Below are 22,109 nucleotides of genomic sequence, written 5' to 3'. Positions count from 1 at the left end.
TCAACATTATTCTTTGGCATTTTACATGTGTTGTCTGCCATGAAGACCAACATAAAATAGTCTTTCAAGGCCCCAGCCAATTTTTCATGTCCTGATAATAATCCCCCGCTTCTCATCTTCAAAGAACCTATGTTCACTTTAGCTGCCCTATTCTGTTTATGTAATGAATAAAAACTTTTACTATCTGTTGTCATACATTGTGCTGGTTTATTTTCATCAACTTTCCCTTCTTTCCTGCTGGTTTTGTTATTATGTGCTGCTTTTAAAGGTTTTACCAATCCTCCATTTTCCAGCTACTTTAGCAACGCTGTATGCTTGAGCTTTTAAATTAATGCCTTAATTATCCAAGGCTGGCTCTCCTCACCTTTGTTGTTCTCATTTACAAATGGAATATGGTTCTGATAAGCATTGTCTCTGTACCCTGCTGGTGCTGGTCAATCACTGCATTTGTTTCACCATGAAAAGCAAATAATGGATGATGACCAAACAATGTCCTTTGATGACATAGCTCAAGATTTCAGTGAACAGCTCTTACACACACAAGGTAAGCAAGGAGAGTCAGGTTGCATGAGAACATGGATAGATCAGACTTGTATAATACAGATATATTGCTTGTGGTTCTTTTGCGGAACCATGATATCAGTGTTGCATTATTTAACACTGTGAAGGGCGAGATCATGCATTCATTTAAAGGAAGCTCTGGTGAAGAAAAGGGAATGTAATCTCCATTAAGTCACAAAAGTGCTGGAGAAACTCAGCAGGTCCCACAGCCTCCATAAGAGGCAAAAATATATATCCAATGTTTGAGCAAAACACAGGCAAGTGCCTGAATAAAAAGGTAAGGGGAGGAGGGAAGAAGGGGCAAGGGGAGGAGCACAGGCCAACAACCAAGCAAAAGTAACATGGATAGGTGAGCGAGGTTGGAGGAAAGGAGAAAGAGAGATGGGGAAAGAGAGAGAGTCCAGGGGTGGGGAGCTGGAGTAAAGGAGACATTAAGATAGGGAAAGAAAAAGGCCAAAGGGGTTGGGGTGCTAATGGAAATAGAAGAAGTCAATGTAAATGCCATCTGGTTGTAGTGTGCACAAAATGAATATGAGGAATTGTTTCCTCAGTTTGTGGGTGGACTCAGTCTGGCCGTGCACAAGACCGTGCACAGATATGTTGGTGTGGGAATGGGGTGAGGAAATGAAATAGGTTGCCACTGGGAAATTCTTTTGACTACAGCAGAGAGAGCGAATGTGTTCAATGAAGCAATCTTCCAGCCTGTGTCCAGTCTCTACGATGTAGTTGACCCCTCCAGATTCACAAGTGAAGTGTTGCTTCACTTGGAAGGGCTGTTTTGACCCTTGAATTGTGATGAGGGAGAAGGTGTGGGTGCAAGTGCAATATTTCCTGTGGTGACAGGGTTAGGTCTCAAGAGGCGGGCGATTGGTAGGAAGGAATAAATGGGGACAAGGGAATCTCGGAGGGATCAGTCCCTATGCAAGGCGAAGAGGGGAAGTGGTGTCTGATGTTGGGAAAATGCAGTAGGTAGTGGAAGGAGGCTGGTGGGGTTGTAGGTAAGGACAAGGGGAATCCTGTAATTGTTGCGACTGGGGGTAAAGGGGGTAGGATAGGTGCGTGGGAAATGGAGGTTATGCAGGTGAACACTGAGTTGATGATAGTGGACGGGAAGCCAAAGCCACTTTCTAGCTTGGGTGCCTTTAAACAATTGATCACAATCCAAATTTACCACATATTACTCTCCCCTATAAAGTGTCCAGTTGGCAGACATTGAAAGATGTAAACATAAAAATAAACATAAAAACCCCAACCTAAAATTCTAAATAAAATCATGCAATAATCTAAACACATGTCAATGGATTATTCCTTAGATGCTGTTTTAAGTATGCCTTGTTTTGGATAGTAGCTTTGTCCCATTGTTATTAGAAAGGGGAGGCAGGCCTCTTCAGCCCGGTCAAGCAACCTGCATAGGAGAAGGTCACACCGATATAAAACCTACGACCCATGGACCTCGCTGCCACGTCCCAGCTTGCTTGGCCACAGCACACGAACCATGGGTGTAAAGGGTGGGGCCAGTACTGCGCACACTGCACTCCACCTAAAAGCACCTTTGCGCAGGCCCGAGGACAGGTCCACATCCTCCCCCTCAAAAGATGCACACAAACTCAAGCTAGCATGCTGGAACATCAGAACCATGCTAGTCAAGGCTGACAGCCACTGACCCGAACGTCGGTCTGCCCTCATCGCATATGAACTCCTCAGACTTGACATCGACATAGCTGCTCTCAGTTGAAGAAGACCGCAGAGCCCACCTCACTGACAAAAGACAAAGGAGGAAAAACCCAACACCCAACCCCAACCCACCAATTTTCCCTTGCAACCACTACAACCGTGCCTGCCTGTCCCGCATCGGACTTGTCAGTCACCAACGAGCCTGCAGCAGACGTGGACATACCCCTCCATAAACTTCGTCCGCGAAGCCAAGCCAAAGAAGAAGTATGCTTGATTGTGCAGACACTCCCAGAGACCTGCTGACTTTCATACAGCTCTACTGCACAGGAACAGGCCCTTTCACCCATCTAGTCTGTGCTGAACTATTACCCTGCCTAGTCCTATTGGCCTGCACCCGGACCATACCCTCAATACCTCATTCATGTACCTGTCCAAATTCTTCAATGTCAAAATCAAGCCACATTCACCACTTCAGCTGACAGTTTTTTTTCCCATCGTCTCACCACTCTCTGTGTGAAAAAGGCCCTTTAAGGGCGGCTACCACAAGCATTGCGGTGTTAGCCATCACTTCCACACTAATCAGGATGCATATTGCCCTTCACCAAGTTGATGACTGACGCCCCCCCCCCTCCACCCCCCAACTCCTTGCTTCCTGAAATTTTAATCCCCCAAACATGGTTAATTTTGGAGATGCAGCAAGGTATCAGACTCGACTGGGCCACAAGTCTGCCCTGCCAAAAAACACCCATGTGACAAAATGACCTGATAACCCCACACGTCTTTGGAACATGGAAGGAAACCAGAACACCCGGACACCTGCAGGGTTACGGGAGAATGTACAGGCTCTTTGCAGTAGGTGGCGGATTCGAACCCAGGTTGTTGGTTCTGTAATAACGAATGCACTAACCTCCATGCAAACCACATCATGTCATTTTGCAGCTTATCTCATTCAAGTCCTCAACTGAGTGGCCTAATCCTCATCAGAGTCGGCTGCTGAGCTGGACTTATTCTCTGCCTCGGCTTCAAGAGTAACCCTGGCCTTTATTTTTTCTTGACATGAGACACCTCCTTTGTACCTTAGCTGGTGGCTACAAGGGTGGTACTGACTGGAATGTAGCTTTGCGTCCATGATGTTAATCCTCTACCTTCACTCTCTGACTAGTTCAGTAGAATTTCAAATGAAGAAGGGGATAAGGTTCAAGGTGAGCTCTGTATGGAAGGAGTAGCAGTTAAGAGGATGATTTTTCATTATCTGCTCCTTGAAGATTAGAATTAAGTGAGACTGAGTACAGGCAGGATGCAAGAAGGAAAATTAGGGATGTGGAAAAGCTCTCAGTCCTGTCATTGGCCACAGCCCAGCAAGGATGGATGCACCATGAACTCCGAAGGAGAAAAGCACATATAAGTATGCCTCCAGTTAGTTGCTAATACTTTTGTTTATCATGTCTTGCAAGAGAAAGGGGTGGATATCTGCAAGAGGAAAATGCATCAGTAACAGGATATGTGACATGGAAACTGGCCTGCCTGACTACATTCTTCATGTCCTGCTCTTTTCCCTGTACACCCATGACTGCATGGCCAGGTTTGCCTCCAACACAATCTACAAATTCGCTGACAGCACCACAGTTGTTGGCCAAGGTCGACAGCATCGAGTCCACGCTGCTGAAGATCCAGCTGCGCTGGATGGGTCACGTCTCCAGAATGGAGGACCATCGCCTTCCCAAGATCGTATTATATGGCGAGCTCTCCACTGGCCACCGTGACAGAGGTGCACCAAAGAAAAGGTACAAGGACTGCCTAAAGAAATCTCTTGGTGCCTGCCACATTGACCACCGCCAGTGGGCTGATAACGCCTCAAACCGTGCATCTTGGCGCCTCACAGTTTGGCGGGCAGCAGCCTCCTTTGAAGAAGACCGCAGAGCCCACCTCACTGACAAAAGGCAAAGGAGGAAAAACCCAACACCCAACCCCAACCAACCAATTTTCCCTTGCAACCGCTGCAATCGTGTCTGCCTGTCCCGCATCGGACTGGTCAGCCACAAACGAGCCTGCAGCTGACGTGGACTTTTTACCCCCTCCATAAATCTTCGTCCGCGAAGCCAAGCCAAAGAACTGGAAGTGATGAGTCAGAATACAAGATGGAGAATCTAGTTAGGTGGTGCCAGAACAACAATCTTGCTCTCAATGTCGCCAAGTCCAAGGAGCTGATTGTTGATTTTCAGAAGGTGAGGCACCTGTCTGCATTGATGGAATAGTGGTGAAGAGATTTAGTTCCTTGGCGTCCACATTGGGAGGACCTCTCCTGGAGCCAGCACATCAAGGCAACTGTGAAGAAACACCAACATCTCTACTTTCTGAGGAGAGTTAGCATGTCGTTAAATACTCTATCAAACCTCGACAGGGGCACTGACTGGTTGCATCATGGATTGGAAACTTGAGTGCCTAGAAGTTCAACATGGACACCTGTTGAGAAGGCAGCCAACATCTTCAAGGATCCCCATCACTCTGATCACAACCTCTTCTCACTGCTACCTTCAGGCAGAAGGTACAGAAGTCCGAAGATCAGCACCTCTCGGTTCAAGAATAGATTTTAATCTGACAGCTATCAGACTTCTGAACCTCTCCATACTACCCTGACCATAAACTACTCTGGGACCACCAAAAGATCTACTACTTTTGCTCTACTCAAACCACTTTCTTTTCTTGCACCAATTGCAACTATGAATATCTATCTGTCCTTTTACATTCACCACCTCTTTTCCTGTCTCAGCACATTGTGGAAATTTAATCAATACTTCTGCGGTTAGGGTATCTCTCTCTCTCTCTCTCTCTCACACACACATGTGGTCCACTTCTTCTTGTGCTCACCCACTCTTCTTTTGTCAATGGTCGCTTCCTCTAACTCATCTTTTATTCTCCCTTCTACTTCACTCTCTTAAGCCCTTCTGGTCACAACAAAAGTTTGGAAATATTGTAATATCATTGTCGCATAAACCCAGACACTGAAGTTGAGGCCTAAGTAAGTGACCTGGCTGGACTCACAATGTTGGGCAATAATGGTGAAATGGCCAAGCTTGTTAAAGGATGCCCTCTGACTAGTTAAAATTCACATATCATTGAGTAGCCTTGTCCAATCCTTTAGAGCTCAAACAGCCTTAAACTGAAGAGGTAACAACTAAACAGGATCTAAGGGTTAAACTGAAGGTGAAATGGTGCACAGCTTACGATATGTGTCTCACAATTTCGAATTATTTCACTTCCTTGCCTAGATCGCAAAACTACATTCAGCGTTATAAAATCCACTGCATGAATTCAGAACCAATTCTGTAAATGAGTTTGACAATCTAATAATATTACTAATTTCTCCAAGAAATTACCCCAACAAAGCATACAATGATTAGCATGCTTGACCAATTCATACAAAATCTCTGCTTTAGGTCTTGGCATCAGCTACTTTAGTTGCAAAAAAAGAATGATTGCACATGTCACCATGGCTTTTTATACGGTGAAGTAAGTAACCTACTGCCAACAATGAATCTTCAAAGTCCTCTTAAAAACAACCCAATTCAACATTGTTTGGAAACAATGGCGCAGTCTTTGGAATTTGCTGATATCACCTGTTCCAATTCGTTCATTGGAGAGCAGTTAGTTCTGCTAATTCTATGAAACCCCGTGCATGTGAAGATGTCTTGACAGAAACAGGAGAAGCTCGAGGCATTTTTCCTGAGCCACTTGCAAGGATTGACAAATCTGTATCAACGAAGTTGGTACCAGCAGCTGTCCTTTATTTGTGGAATTGGAATATAAAGAGTTACAATAAACGAGTCAATTTCTGCAGTCATATTCTTGCTCCTTGCATAAAGATGTGACTGAAGGGATAGTTTGAAATAGTAACCTGTGAATGGCTGCAAATAAGATCAGAGCCTTCATTTACTTCACTTTTGATTATAAGCAATTGAGTTATATCCTTCACCCCGTAGTCATATTGCATCATGCACAAGAGTTCACATTTCTTTTGCAGGTGACCATATTTCATGCTTATTTCGTTGGTTGACACACAGCAGAATCTATTTGTAATTTGATAAAGTATGACGTATTTAATTGACTGTTAAACTCCTGAAAGGTTAGGTTATTCTCAGTGTTTTTCATCTGCTCAAACATGCATCTAAAAATACAAATGATTACAGTTCAAAAATGAGCCATCCAGCTGAACGAGACAATACTTGATATAAAATTTAAAAACAAGAGCATGTTACTCAGATTACTGCAAATTGAAAGTCAATGCATTCAAATTAAAACAATGAAGTTATCAATTTGTAAAATGAACAGAATTTTGATAGAATAAGCAGAAAATGTCTCCATGAGCCAACAGCAGGCCTCGTTCTGCATATCTCTGCACAGGTTTGAATCCATACAGCGAACATTTAATCAGCGGTAGATACTGGATGGCGTTAATTAAACCTAGTGAGTCAATTTCTAATGATTTCCTTGGCCAACTACAAGAATGAAATTAAGATAATCAACATGGTTCTTTTTACAAGGCATGAACTCTGAAAGAACTCTGGACTTCTTCCAGTAAAGCACCCTGATGTAAAAGAGAAAAAGTGACCAATTGTAATGATGCATCAAGATTTTGGAGAAATCCCTCCCCACCTCAGTATTAGTCCGGGGTCTGCAATGGTACGATTTTAGAATTTGGGGCCATTGAAGGAAGAGAACATTTGTGCAAGAATTTGATAACCAAAAGACAAATCAATAATCCAAACACCCGAGACAACTTATTGATATTCAAGGTAAAACATATGATACAAATTTTTTAATGCAATTCAGGTGAAGAAATCAAGATTAGATTGTTTCATTTCTTTCCATTTCATGAGTGAAAGGTACCAAAGAAAGCAAAGGAATGCCCTAACTCTTGAACGGGAATGGATATACCATCTACATGCTCAGTCCAAATTGAAAAAAAGCAAATTACTGGGGGAACTCAGTGAATCAAGGAGCATCTGGAAGGGGGGGGGGGGGTGAGGAGAGAGAAATTGATGATGTTTCCTGAAAGATTCATCCTTGCTTCCAGTCCCCTCTGTCTTTCTTTTTTCTGCTTTTGTTGGTTTGCACCTTCCACTAATCACTCAACTGCCTCCTGTTTCCCAACGACACAACTCCTCCTTCCCTCGCATGTGGCTCCATCGCCATCTTGCTCAGTCTACCAACTGTCTCACTCCTCCCTCTCTCCTCTTTATATTAGCCATCTTCCCTCCCGACCTGCAGTCCTGATGCAGGGTCTTGAGGAGAAATGCTGTCAACTCCTACACCCTTCCTGGGCCCCACAAATACTCTCTGGTCCACTGAGTTCCACTGGCAGCTTATTTTTTGCTTCAGACTCCAGCATCTGAAGCCCTCATGTGACTCAATTGTACCAAAGACCTTTGTGACTGTTTAGTGAGCACCAAAACTGCATGGCAAAATCATTTTGGACTGTTAAGAGTTTGCATCCTTTTGAAGTAAAGCAATAAATGAGTTTGAGAGAACACAGAAACTGTAAGAATATTAATTGCACACCAGACCAAATTGGTTTGTGGCCATTTTTCCAGCAAGATTATCCTGGCAAGGTCAAATTTTCTCATAGCCCCTCATCAATAATTCCAAAACATGCGCCCATGAATTCTGAGAGGTCCTGTGTCACAATTCGTCAGTATGTTTTTTAAATGAAGCTTAAGCATCTGAAGTTTTGGAGTTCTGCTGTCACTTTATTTCTTTGAATTCAACAATTAAATCAAATAGGTCTGGCACCTGAGAAAATGGAAGAAAACAACCTCCACCCATCGCAAAACATTTGTTCTAAATTTGGAATCCAAAGCCATTGATCTCCTTAAACAAATATGGAAGTGAGTAATATCAAAAATAATCTAAATCTATGCTTTATGATTTAAAAAGCAATAGGACTGTCATTGTCAGAGTCTTTTGCTTGTGACTTATCAACATTTACTAACAGACACAAACAATTCAAGTTTTACCTTATTAAAAAATATAGATGTATTTCTGTATCCTATCAGTTGTTAAATTTGGAATAATGATACCTTGTAATTTTTAAAGTGCAAGTTTCAATGCAGTTCCATAGTATTATATCCCTGCTTTTGAGGTTATCCTCACCACTGTTTTACTCGAGAAGCAGATGATTACTCATCAATCTCCTCACCAAATTCAAGATTTCTATTGGGTGTTTCCAGTAACAACTTACTTTTGGTGTGGGGCAAGAAGCTGTGGAAAGTCGCGATGTTGCTTGAGCTCGTGGTGATTCAGATGGCGTTGTGCTCAGCGAAGCATTGTCTCGTGGAAGCACTTGGACACCACGAGAAATAATCGAATCTGGGATCTGAAAATATAACAAATGCTGAAGATAATAAATGACAAGTATTTCTTTCCTGTTTGTCAGCCTTAAATTTGTCCACATGAAAATTGTTAATTTTTAAATTTGGTTCTGAACCTTGTGCCATTTCACCTCACTTTCACAAAAAGTCATGAAGACAAACTGACATCTAAAGCTAAAACGTCTCTAACTTTATATTCTCTATTCTTCCAAAAAATGTGGTTACATTTGTGCTGTATGTCATTTCTTAACTTACAAAGATAAAAACCAATTTTAGCCACTAAATGTCAATACAGTGATTTTTAAGTATTCATCATGTTACAAATATGAAATTATAAATCAACAAAATTAAGAAAAATGCTGATAACCTGTAACACCAGTTTGCAGACTAGGATATTTCTTAGTTTCAAAAAAACAAACTTCATACGTGTTACCAACATTTACTGCAACAGTAACATGAACAAACAACAATCATTTCAAAGAATGCATTCATCATGAATCATATTAATTAAATATTATAAATCGTACCAAACATTTCATTTATAATTATTAATGGAAATTGATCACTTGCACTAATATGGCAGCAGCGATCTCTTCTGCAAAGTATGGTCTCCCAATGTTAGTTTTGGTTTTGGAGTGTGGGCATTTGGATCTACTGATTAAAAATATTTCATAGAAATTATAAAGGTAAATAAAAAAAATGTGGTGCAAACTGGATTCTTTTAACAAACTTCTCAAGCTGGGTATTCAATGAGAGTCTGAAAAATTTATAAATGTGACAAAAGTCAATGCAGGAATGATAGAAATATTCAAAATCTACAATTGATTTGGCTCAATTCAGTTTCTCTGGTTAAGGCTGTATCTGCTTCAAAATAACATTTAATGGCTTTTTTTCATTATTCTGTTCATGTTTCTTTAACCTGCTGATTAATTAAGCCCTTTTTGAAGAACCTGCTCCCTTCAGCCTCTTCCACGGTTAGATTGTAGCTTTTGAAGTCAAGCTAACAGACATTTTAGAAAAAAGGACTGGGAATCCCAAAAGGCAAATTTAAAACAAAACTGAAATACAACTTAAGACCTTATCACTTGCTATGGTACACAGCAACATCACGTTTGTACCTAAAATCCTATAAATACATAATGTAATGGGTTTACAATTATTTTCAGATATATCCTGAGAATTATAATTCCAAACTAATATCATCTTAAATCTACAAACAAACTTTATAATACCCAGGATCTGTCAGTAACATCAAAAGGTACTACTGAAATCCTCTGAAGGCTACAGCTTTGCAATCATCCACCTAATTCTAATTTAAGAAGGCTTATCCTCAGTATTTAACCTCACAAACTGTTCTAAAGGGAAAGTATTTAGTCATTTAATCAAACAGTAAAAAAGTACAAGGACATTTTGTATCTAGTATTCCATGACAAATGAAAGAAATGATGAGTGAATGAGTTACATGGATTCGATGAGAACATGGAGTCGATGAGAACATGATGAGTTACATGGAGTCGATGAGAACAATAAATAAAATCACAAATATGAAGATACATAATTTGGTGAGAATTCAACAGGATGAGCATGTCGAAAAGGATCATCTAAATGGCTGAAATCTAATTGAAGCAATAAAATCAGTGCAAGTGGTTCAATTCCTCACGAAGGACAACATTGTGCCAGGTGTTTATTTTGCTGTCTCTTACCGGCTCTCCTGCACTGATGGCAGTATGAGAGTGATGACCAATGAAACCAGGGACAGGTTTACCACCTTTAGCCATGACAGGAGCGGGACTGTGTACAAGTTGGAAGTTCTGATGTACAACACAACTATCAGCATTATGACAGGAAAACACAGGCAACTGGAGAAAAACAAGCAAAAATGATTTGATGGGTAACAATGAAATAGGTAGGTTTGATTCTACATGTATGAATACCCTGATTCTGTGCAAAGATTCTTACCTTGGCTGCTATGGCTGCTGCGGTGATGTGTGAGGACGAACTCTCTTCAGTTGAAGCCACTCCACTGTCTTTCTTCTCTTCCTCCTCATCTTCGCACTGAACACCTTTGTCTTCTGTCTGTTTGTGTGGACTGGTGGTGGGAGGAGGAGACAAAGGCGGTGGGGGTGATGGAAGGTCCTCTAGCTCATCGTGGACTTCTTTCACTTTCACAACTGCATCTCGCAACAAGTCGATTGCATGAGGTAAGGCAGGTAATATAAACTGGAAGCATTCCTGGGTGCAATTTAAAAGTCATATTATAAACATTCAAGAAATATATTGTTGTCAGATAATGCTTAATGCAGATATGTCAACCCAATTCAATAAAGTATTAAATACAAAATAAACCATTCATGATACATGATAAAGGATGCCCTCATAAACCTGGCAAGGATCAATCAACTAATCAAACACAAAAAATATCTGTCACATTTGCTCCAAGAACATATTATTTCATGGATTTTCTCCTCATTCTTGGTGGCCAAATTGAATTTAGAACCATAGAACATTAGAGCACAGAAACAGGGCACTTCAGCTGGCAGCTCATTCCACACTCCCGCCACTCTCTGGGTGAAGAAGCTCCCCCTAACATTCCCCCTAAACCTTCACTCTTTCACCCTTAACCTATGTCCTCTGATTTGTACCGTCAATGGAAAAAGCCTACCTATATTTACTGTCTAGCCATCTCATAATTTTAAATACCTCTATCAAATCTCCCCTCATTCTTCTATGCTCCAGGGAATAAAGTCATAACCTGCTGAACATTTCCAACGGAATATCTTGTCAGGCCCTGGGGATTTATTTGCTTTCAGACAGCAAGCACCTCCTCTTTAATCTGTATAGGGTCCATGACCCCACTGCTTGTTTTCTTATTTCCCTAGACTCTATGCCTGTTTATTGAGTAAATACTAATATGATTTTTTTTAAAGATCTTTCCCATCATTTCTGGCTCCATACATAGACGACCACTCTGATCTTCAAGGGAAACAATTTTGTCCCTTACTATCATTTTGCTCTTAATATATCTTAGGATTTTCCTTCACATTCTTTGCCAAGGCAATCTCATGTCTGCTTTTAGCCTTCCTGATATCTTTCTTGAGATTTTTCTGTTTTATTTTAATACTCCTCAAGTATCTCATTTGCTCTGTGTTGCTATACACCTCTCTCTACTTCCGAACCAGATCCCCATTGTTCCTCAAAAACTAAAGTTCCCTATGCCTGTTATCTTTGCCTTTAATCCTGACAGGAATATACAAGCTCTGTACTCTCAAAATTTCACCTTTGAAGTCCTTTGAAGGAATTTATTTGTGTTGAATTACCCACTGTATTCTGCAGAACCTCTAAAAATTACTCATGCTTTCCTAAATAAGCCTTTTCTGTTCTGAACAACCTGATTCATGAAAAAGATAGTTTTGAAACTTACCTTGAAAAAGCAAAATAGGCATGATATCAAATGGCTAATTTATGTGCTCACACAGCCGGGAGAAACAAATATAATGCATTTTACAAGGGATGGGAAGGGAAGGAAAAGGAAGTGAGAGAGTCAGAAAAGAAGACAGAACGAGTGAATTAACTTTTACATTAACTATGCTCACAATAGAGGCACAGAATCATGCCACATAGAAAAGAGTCTTTAGCCCACCATGTACCTGTCTATCATAATGCAAGTGTACTATAAACTCAGAGTCATATTCCTCAATGCAGTAACAATGACAAAAAAGGTCTCTCCTACCTGTGAACCTTTCTTGCTGCCAGGCAGATTAATAATCAGAGTTTTCCCTCTTATTCCACATACGGGCCTGACAACAAAAATGTAATCACAATAAGGAGATGAGCATCTCAGAAGCACCAAAAAGTGTTATTATCTGCAACCCAGACACAAAAATGAATTAGAGCTTCTTTATCACTTGTTTGCAAAATGTTATGTTCTTTGAGCTAAAATAATCGTGGAAATGTATATTGTTGTTTAATTAATTCAGTAAGCCTCAGAAAATCTAGAGCCTTTGATTCATGGTATGAATATGGTAGATTTTCAAGACTATGGGATGTTACTTCTGTTAATAGCTGACTTTTTTATTCATCTTTTCAAAGATTTTGAATAACAAGATTTTTAGTGAACAAGGCAAGTTCAAAACAAGGGCAGGAAAGAAAACCCAGTGGATTTAAAAGAAACATGAAAACATAGTCATATGAGATGAAACAAACATGGGATTGGAGGTGGAGTGAGTTGAAATGGAGTGTGGGAATGGGCACCCAATGACATTAAAAGAAGCACTGAAACAAAGCTGTGGTGAGTTTAGTACAAGAACAGGGTCCTAAGAGTGAAAAAGACATTCTTCAGTCAGCCAGATGCCTAACCACCAGGATTTTCAAATAGGCGGAAAACAGATTATTGGAGTTCTTACATATCAAAAGACTTGTGTAGTGACATTTTCTGTCAAAGAATGTTTTTCATAGTGTCAACAAAAGACTCTTGGATACATACATGGATGCAAGATAAACGATGCCTATGGGTTTGAGTTAGGGAAGGGGAGATTGATGTGGAGAAGGTTTGCATCAGTCCGCACAAGATCACGGGATGAATGGCCTGTACTGTGCTATCATGTTCCGTGTTCTATTTAGCGAAGGAACTCGTGCAATGCAGATAGACAATGTGCAAACGTCAGGATCCTATAAACAGGAAGGTGATAAGAACAAATAATTTATTTTTGTAGTATTGTTACTAGAAAAGAAAAACAAAAAACTTTATTATTTTAAGCATCCTGTCCGGACAGAGTACCTGGCCGAGTACTGAAAATCTGGACCAACCAACTGGCTAGTGTATTCACGAATACCTTCAACACCTTACTCCGGCAGAGCTCGGCACCCACTTGTTTCAGACAGGCTTCAATTGTCCTGGTGCCCATGGGCGTGCCACATGATGACATGGGGTTAATCTTTGAATCCCTTCTCTCTCCAAAAAAGTTCAAAAAAAGTTATAAAAGGTTGAAGTGGTTGGGAAAAAAAGGAAAAGCTGTTGGAAGACATGGTAAACAAGGTGTCACCAAAGTAAGATAAAACTGCCGTTACTTCACAAGAAATTGAACAAGAAAAAGAGACTGATAAAGAAGAGAGGATGACCTTGAAGAAGGATCCTGGAGCTGTCCAGAAGGTAAGAGCCCGAGGAGACAAGTCTGGAGCTGGAGAAACCTTGAACATCGCTGCACAGAGTCTCGCTTGACAATGGCCACCTGGCACAGGAGAGGAAGTGACTCTGCACATGTGCACGAGGAGTCACGCATGCACAGAGCACAAAAAAAAGAGGCAATTTGAAAAAAAACCCAAGAAGTCTCCAGCTCCAACGATCAGGAAGAACAAGAAATGTACTTAGAACAAAGAGTTTCGGCTAAAAAAACGGGAGAAAATGAAAGAGACTTATCTATCTATAGCTGAAATGAAGAAATATATTGATACTTTTCAACAATCTTTGGAGAAATTGACAATGGAAGTTAAAAAGTGTAATGAGAGTATAGTTGAGAATAAGAACTTTACAAGGAAGGTGGAAAAAATGATGCTGCAGTTGGATAAAAAAAATTGAAGTTGTGGAAGAAAAATTAAAGGCAACAAATTTGGAATTCAAAATGTTAAAGAGCTGATGAAAAAATTCAACGAAAGATAAACTAACTCAAAAAAATTGACATTTTAGAAAATTTCATTAGAAGAAATAATATAAAAAAATTGTTTGGTTTAAAGAAGGCACAAAGAGGTTTTTGCAACGGAGGATTCTGCAATCTTTGGGGGAAACCGAATTTCAAGACATTGAAATTCAAAGAAGCTCATAGAGTGTTACGACCGAAACTGCATCCAGATCAAAAGCCATGTCCGATACTGGTCAAGTTACTTTGTTATGAAGTGAGAGAAAAAATCCTGGAAATGGCGATGAAGCAAGCAAAAGAAAAGGAATCACCATTAATTTATAATGGAAATAAGATCTTATTTTACCTTGATATAAGTTTTGATTTGTTTTAAAAAAAAGAATTCAATGTGTTAAATAATTGTTATGGAAAAAAAGTTATGCTTTTGTTTTAAGGTTTCCCAGCAATATTGAAAGTTTTTGTTCCAGAAGGGAAAAATAGACTTTTTTATAGAACTCAGTGAGGCAAAGGTGTTTGCAGATTCATTGCCTGAGAAAGAGAGGCAAGACGAGAGTGATGGTCGAAGTGAGAGATAATACAGAAGGATTACAGCTGATAATATAGTGAGGAAAGAGTAAATGTATTTAAAACAGTTTTTTTTGAGAGAGAGAGAGAGAGAGAGAGAGAGAGAGAGAGAGAGAGAGAGAGATAGAGAATTTTAGGGAGGTAAGTTCTTAACCTGAAAGATCTATAAGTAAGAAAACATTTGTAATTGGCAGAGATTGTAATGCAACAAGAGACAGTACAGTATTTCGAGAGAGTTAGTTGGGAGTGCAGGCCTAACTTCTATGGAGTCATGAGTGCTGGTGTAGTTTCGACCGCAACTCCTATAGATCAGGGTTTCAAGGAGGTATTATTAATAATGTACGCCTTTGGTGGTGGGGGGGGGGGGAGGTTCTATCTTTTTCTATTTTTATTACTTTTTTAATACACCTAAATATAACAAATATATTATGAAATATATTAGTGTTTTAAACGTAAGGGATGGGAGTGGAAGAATGGATGGTTAGTAGATTTAGTAAAATATGTGATGGCTGAAAAATTGAATTTTATTAGTATTAACATTAATGGGATACAAAATCAAATAAAGTGGAGAAAATTATTAGTATATATGAAAAAGACTAAAATAGATATGGCTTTTTTTACAAGAAACACATTTGACAGAAAAAGAATATGAAAAATTAAAAAGAGATTGAGTACGAACTGTAATAGAATCATCATTTAATTCAAAAGCCAGAGATAAAGCAATAAATAAAAAATTACCAGTGAAAATTCTAGATACAATTGTAGATGTAGCAGGAAGATACATTATGGTAAATTGTCAGATTTATTAGGAACAATGGACCTTAATGAATGTATATGCACCTAATGTAGATGATGGTAAATTTAGACAAGATATTTTCATGCAATTATCAAATGCCAAGGGAAAAATTATATTGGGGGCGATTTTAATTTTACTTTAGACCCTAAATTGGATAGGTCAGGAGATAAAATGATGGAAAATAAAGTCGCTAAAATAGCAATAGATTTAATTAAAGATATGGATTTAGTGGATATTTGGAGAAGAATTCACCCAAATGAAAGAGATTATTCTTTTTACTTTTTTCGATATAAAACATATTCAAGAGTAGGTATGTTTTTAATTTCTACAGAATTATTCACCTTTAATTTTGTCAATTTTGTTGGAAGAACAAAAGATAGGTTATAGATGGGGGTTAAATACAACATCACTGAAGAAAAAATAATTTTGTGATTTCATGAGAGATAAAAAGACTATTGTTAGAATAAAAAAATTAAGATTTAATGTAATACAAACTTATAGAATGGATAAGGATATAATAAGATCATGACAAAAATATTATGAATTAGGTTAAAGGGCTCATAAATTATTAGCATGGCAAATAAAGATAGAACAAGTTTCTAGAATAATAACTGCTACTAAGAAAACTACTAATCAGGTTACTTATAAATCACAGGAGATAAATGATAATTTTAAGGAATTTTATGCTCAACTATCATTCAGAATCTTTGAAAGATGATAATAAAATAAAAGTATTTGAGACAAGTTAAATTACCTGTGTTAAATGATGATGAAAAGTTAAGATTATCTAATATTTTTTCAGAAATAGAAGTTTATGAGTCCCTGATGTCATTACAGAATAATAAAGCACCAGGTGAAGATGGTTTTCCACCAACCTACCAGAATCTTTTAAAACAGCATTAATAACAGTAATTCTGAAGAAAGGAAAAGATTATTTACAATCTTCTTCATATAGACTTATATCAATATTGAATACAGATTATAAAATTGTATCAAAATAATTAGCTCAGTTAGTTGAATTTTTGCGAAAATTAATAAATATGGATCAAACTGGTTTTATTAAAAATAGAAGAGCGGCGGATAATATAGTTAAATTTTTAAGTTTGATAAATATAGCACAAAATAGAAAGATTCCAGCGGTAGCAGTTGTGTTGGATGCAAAGAAAGCATTTTATAGATTGGAATGGGATTTTTTTGTTTAAACCACAATGCTTTTGGGATTTAAAATACTTTTATAAATTGGATAAAAGCTTTTTGTATGATCAGCCAAAAGCAATAGTGATTATGAATAGACACATATCAAAATGTTTTGTTAGAATGGTCTTCTAGACAAGGTTGCCCATTGTCACCCTTTTTATTTGCATTAGCAATAGAGTCATTAGCATAAATAATTAGAATTGATAAAGAAATCAAAGGATTTGAGATAGGTAATAAAGAACATAAAATTAGTTTGTTTGCAGATGATGTTAAAGTATATTTAACAAGACCAGAAATATCGTTATGAGATTAAATATGAGATTAAAAGAATATGGATTAGAATCAGGTTATAAAGTTAATGTTGATAAAAGTGAGGTGATGCCTATGGTAGATATGGATTATTCACAATGCCTTTATCAATCATTGCATGGAATATAGGAGTTGGGAGGTGATGTTGACATTGTATAAGACGTTGGTGCGGCCTAATTTGGAGTTCTGTGTGCAGTTCTGGTCGCCTAATTATAGGAAGGATATAAACAGAGTGGAGAGAGTGCAGAGAAGGTTTACCAGAATGTTACCTGGGTTTAAGCATCTAGAGAATAGGGAGAGATGGGACAGATTAGGTCTTTATTCTTTGGAGCGTAGAAGGTTGAGAGGGGATTTGATAGAAGTATTTAAGATTATGAAAGGGATAGACAGAGTGGATGTGGATAGACTATTTCCGTTAAGAGGAGGAAAGATTAAAACAAGAGGACATGAGTTAAGAATTAAGGGGCAGAGGTTTAGAGGTAACATGAGGGGGAACTTCTTTACTCAGAGAGTGGTAGCCGTGTGGAATGAGCTTCCGGGAGAAATAGTGGCGGCGGAGTCAATTGTATTATTTAAGAAAAGGTTGGACGGGTATATGGATGAGAAGAAGATGGAGGGTTATGGGCATTGTGCAGGGAGGTGGGACTAGAAAGGGGTGTTTGGTTCGGTGCAGACTAGAAGGGCCTAATGGCCTGTTTCCGTGCTGTAATTGTTATGTTATGTTATGTTATGTTAAAATTGACAAAATTTAAGTGGCAAAATTATGCAATTAAATATCTAGGAATAAAAATTAATAGAAATATAAATAATTTGTTTAAGTCAAATTATTTACCATTATTGTAAAAGATAGAAGAAGATTTGAGAAGATGGAAAGATTTACCAATAACGTTAATAGGATGGGTGAACTGTATTAAGATAAAAAAATTTCCAAGAATACAATATATATTTCAATTGTTACCCATTCATATACCAGAATTATTTTTTCAGGGTTTGAATAAAATTATACGAAAATTCATTTGGAAAGGTAAAATATCAAGAGTTGGCCTTGAAAAATTAACGTGGAAATTTGATCAGGGCGGACTAAGGTTACCAAACTTTAAAAATTATTATAATGCAGCTGAATTGAAATTTTTGTCCTCCTATTATCAAGTAGGTGAAAAACAGCTTGGGTTCAGATTGAAATGTATAAAATTGGAGAAACTACCCCAGAACAAATTTTGTATAAATGGAATAGTGAACTGTTTAAAGAAAATATGGAGATATCAATTTTAAAACATACACTCAAAATATGGAATGGAAATCATATGGAGAGAGGAATTAAAAATGATCAATTACCAAAAATCTTGTAAAAACAAAATTAACTTCTTCCTTTTAGTTTGAATAGTTCTTTATTTGATAGTTGGTAGAGGTTTACAGAGGATAAAAGATTGTTTCTTAGGATCATTCTTTGTATCTTTTGAGCAATTAAAAGATACACAATAATACAATTTCTGCATATCACCAATTAAAATCATATTTAAAAAGAAATTAGGAACAGATTTGTGACTCCCAGAACAAAGTCATTTTGAAGGTATAATAACAGATACCCTTATGGTTAAGAAATTTATTACTAATATGTATATGAAATTACAAGAAACTACAAGGAAAAGAGATTTATACAAATTCAAAATTATGATGGGATAGAGATTTAAATATCCAAATTCAAGGGGAAATATGGTCAAAATTGTGTTAAGAGTGTGTTACGAATACAGTTAATGCTAGATATCAAATAGTTCAATGTAATTTTCTTAATCAATTACACTATACTCCACATAAATTAAATGGTCTTAATTCTAATTATTTGGATAAGTGTTTTCAATGTACTAAGGAAACAAGGACTTTTCTACTTTTGGTGAGGTCCTGTGCAAAAGTGGAAAGGTTTTGGAATGACTTGAGTGCATTACTAGGACAAATTATGAAAATAAAGATACAAAAGTTCCAAGAATATTTTTTACTTGAGAATATATATGAAAAAGATATAAAACTGAAATTTGATAAATATCAAGAAAAAATTTTAAGTATGGCAATAGTGATTGAAAAGAAATGTATTAATGAAATGCAAAATTGTATACCTTTAGAAAAAAATACATATTGTTTAAGAAATCAAGTTGAAAATTTGGAAACCATATATGGATTTTATGAATAAAATTCCATCCACCTTCTCCACTTTAGCCACCCCTCTCAATCAAAGCTATAAAAATAATCAATGAATAGTATTTATACTAATAATATTATATATGTAGAAGTAGGTGCATTTTCTTTTTCTTTCTTCTTTCTTGGGGGGGGGGTTGGGGAGAAAAATTGCTTTGTGTATGACTTTTGACAATTGCTATATAACTGAATTATTGCATTGATACAAATGATAAATAAAATTTTCCAAAAAAAATTGTCCTGGTGCCCAAGAAGAGTATGGTAACCTGCCTAATTGACTATCAACCAGTGGCACTCACATCCATAATGATGAAGTGTTTTGAGAGGCTAGTGTTGAAACCTGTCTGAGCGATGAAATGAATCCATTAAAATTTGCCTACCGCAGCAAAAGGTCTACAGCAGATGCCATCTCACTGGCTCAACACAAAACTCTGGAATACCAAGAGAGCAGAGATGCATACATCAGGATGCCCTTTATTGACTATAGATCAGCATTCAACACCATCATCCTCTCTACTCAGCAAACTCCAAGATCTGGGCCACAGTGTAATTGGATCTTGGATTTCCCCTCCTCCACAATCTACATCAACACTGGAGTACCATAAGGTTACCTACTTCGCCCTCTGCTCTGCTTGCTCTCCACCTACAACTGCGTGGCTCGGTACAACAACTCCACACACATAATTTGCTAATAATACTGCTGTGGTCGGCTGTATAAAAAGGGGATGATGAATCAGCACACTGGAGTGAGACGGAAAACTTGACTGAATGATGTATTAACAACACCCTTTCACTTAATATCATCAAGATAAACAATTTAATTGTAGACTTTATGAAAGGAAAATTGGAGGTGTACGGTCCAATGATCATTGGGGGATTAGAGGTGAAGAGGGTGAGCACATTTAAATTCCTGGGAGTCACCATCTCGGATGATTTTTCCTGGACCCAATACACTACTGGCATGGTGACGAAAATATATCAGCACTTCTACTTCCTCAGGAGTGTGTGGAGGTATGGTAATGACATCGGAAATCCTGGCAAACTTATACAAATGTGTCGTGGAAAGTGTGCTGACTGGCTGTATCATGGCCTGATATGGGGGCACCAAAACCTCTGACTGGAAAGCCCTATAAAAGTCAATGGACATTACTCAGTCTATATCAGAGAAAATGCTCCCTGCCATCGATAATGCTGGAACATTGGAATACTGTCGATGGAGAGCAGCAGCAATCATCAAGGAACCACACCACCCAGCATGTGCTCTGTTCTTGCTGCTGTCATCAGTAAAGAGGTATAGGTACCACAAGACTTGTCCTTCCAGTTTCAAGATTAGCTGCTACCCTTCCATCAGACTCCTGAACAGACTCCATCAGACACACTTAAGGACTCTTACTGTACACATTATATGTTACTGAATAATTATTTCGGCATTTGCAGTCAGTCATTTATATTGCTTCCTTTGTTTATATGTCTTTATTTTGTATACATTTCTTTCTTTTTGAGCATAGGTTGCAATCACGATAATTAGAAATTCTGCCTGGCCCTTAGAAAAAGATTGTCAGGCTGTACGTGATGTTATGTATGTACTCTGACAATACACATGAACTTTGAGATGTGGGTATTCCAGCAAATGCAACCATACCTAATTATCTCTGAACCAAGAAAACACCATGTACATCAGTGGAGTCTCATATAGTCCAAATGGGGTAAAATGCCAAATCCCCTCCCTGAAGACCACAATGAGTCAAGTTAGTTTTTGATCAGCAATCCAGTGGCTTCCGAGTTAGTATAACAGAAATTGACTTTTTAAAAAAATTTATGTTTATTTAACTATTTGAAATTAAATTTTGCAACTCTCATAGTTGCATCTAAACCCTAGATCAATGGTCTTGACATCTGGATGTTAATCGCATGAAGAGAACAGCCTTAACTGTGGTAGTTATGTGCTCAGTAAAAGGAAAGAAGCTTAAACTTTAAGCTTCCTCACTCGCCTCAAGCTGCCACCTTCAAAGTCAGGCGGATGGTTCTCTGACCACTTCTTAATGATGTTAACCAAAGGTTTAAAAAAAAAAGGAAATACAAAGTGAAGTCATCTGGGTTAGTTACTTTGTTATCAGTGCTTAATATTACGTCAAAAACTTGGGATATCAATATTTCAAAAAAAAAATTCCAATAGGATTGCCCAGTTAAGTTTACCAAAGGTAAGGACAGCCTTTTCACATGCTTTATTTGGAAACGGTACAAAGACTAACTACAAATTCCATAACAAAGAATAGCATTCTCCATTCTTGCCTTTAATACATGTGTTTTATTATGTTGCTATTCTGGATAAACACAAAGTTGACAATAGATTCAAAATATTAAGTTCACAACCTGCTGCATGATACTCTGTCTTTACTCACATTTGTATGAAATGTTTGCAGAGATTTATGGTCAGAAGTATGAAGTGTGCGACCTTACCGAGACAACATCCCGAGAGGAGTGACATTCAAGGAGCCCATCAGCATAGCCAAGGCCATCCCAGGAGCCTCTCTTTCTATCACCTCTTTCGTAGCCTAAAATTAGAGTGAATACAAAAAGATAATTAAATATTAAAAATTGGTATCAAATTAAGTTCTTGATTGTAAAGAATTGCTTTCCCCTCGCACCACCTGACATCAACCAATTTGATTTCTCTTTGTGTACAGCAAATCTTATTTTGTGTACATAGTGAAAAGATTGCTTATCTGGAAAAAGACAAAATACTGCATTGCAGAAGATCTGAAACAAAAACAGAAAAGAGTGGAAACAGTCAGCAAGTCATTGGTGCATCTGTGG

General features: G+C 38.0%; 1 protein-coding gene and 1 long non-coding RNA gene across 11 annotated transcripts in view; one reads left to right on the top strand and one right to left on the bottom strand.

Annotated features, from left to right (window-relative positions):
* LOC138753865 (gephyrin) overlaps positions 1-22,109 on the bottom strand; it is a 549,882-nt gene that overhangs the window by 184,517 nt on the left and 343,256 nt on the right. For 5 of the 9 annotated variants that reach the window (XM_069917389.1, XM_069917386.1, XM_069917388.1 and 2 more), the window contains exons 5-8: positions 21,753-21,847; positions 12,334-12,400; positions 10,563-10,835; positions 8,474-8,608 (exon numbers count right to left, since the gene is read on the bottom strand). In XM_069917389.1, the coding sequence (XP_069773490.1) occupies positions 8,474-8,608; positions 10,563-10,835; positions 12,334-12,400; positions 21,753-21,847 (570 nt within the window). Of the gene's footprint in view, positions 1-8,473; positions 8,609-10,306; positions 10,463-10,562; positions 10,836-12,333; positions 12,401-21,752; positions 21,848-22,109 lie in introns of all 9 variants that reach the window. The other 4 variants (XM_069917383.1, XM_069917381.1, XM_069917382.1 and 1 more) reach the window with 1 other exon arrangement.
* Positions 503-21,905, top strand: LOC138753867 (uncharacterized). Of its 2 annotated transcripts, none has more exons than XR_011351470.1 (4): positions 503-544; positions 6,777-7,028; positions 8,017-8,120; positions 21,716-21,905. It is a non-coding gene; the product is annotated as an uncharacterized lncRNA (long non-coding RNA). The 2 variants fall into 2 exon arrangements; XR_011351471.1 differs by lacking the exon at positions 21,716-21,905 and adding an exon at positions 8,463-8,642.

The sequence above is a fragment of the Narcine bancroftii genome, chromosome 2, assembly GCF_036971445.1.
Source record: "Narcine bancroftii isolate sNarBan1 chromosome 2, sNarBan1.hap1, whole genome shotgun sequence".
In the NCBI taxonomy this organism is placed as follows: domain Eukaryota; kingdom Metazoa; phylum Chordata; class Chondrichthyes; order Torpediniformes; family Narcinidae; genus Narcine; species Narcine bancroftii.
Note: the sequence above shows the minus strand (reverse complement) of the source record. Positions and strands in the feature narration are given on the sequence as shown.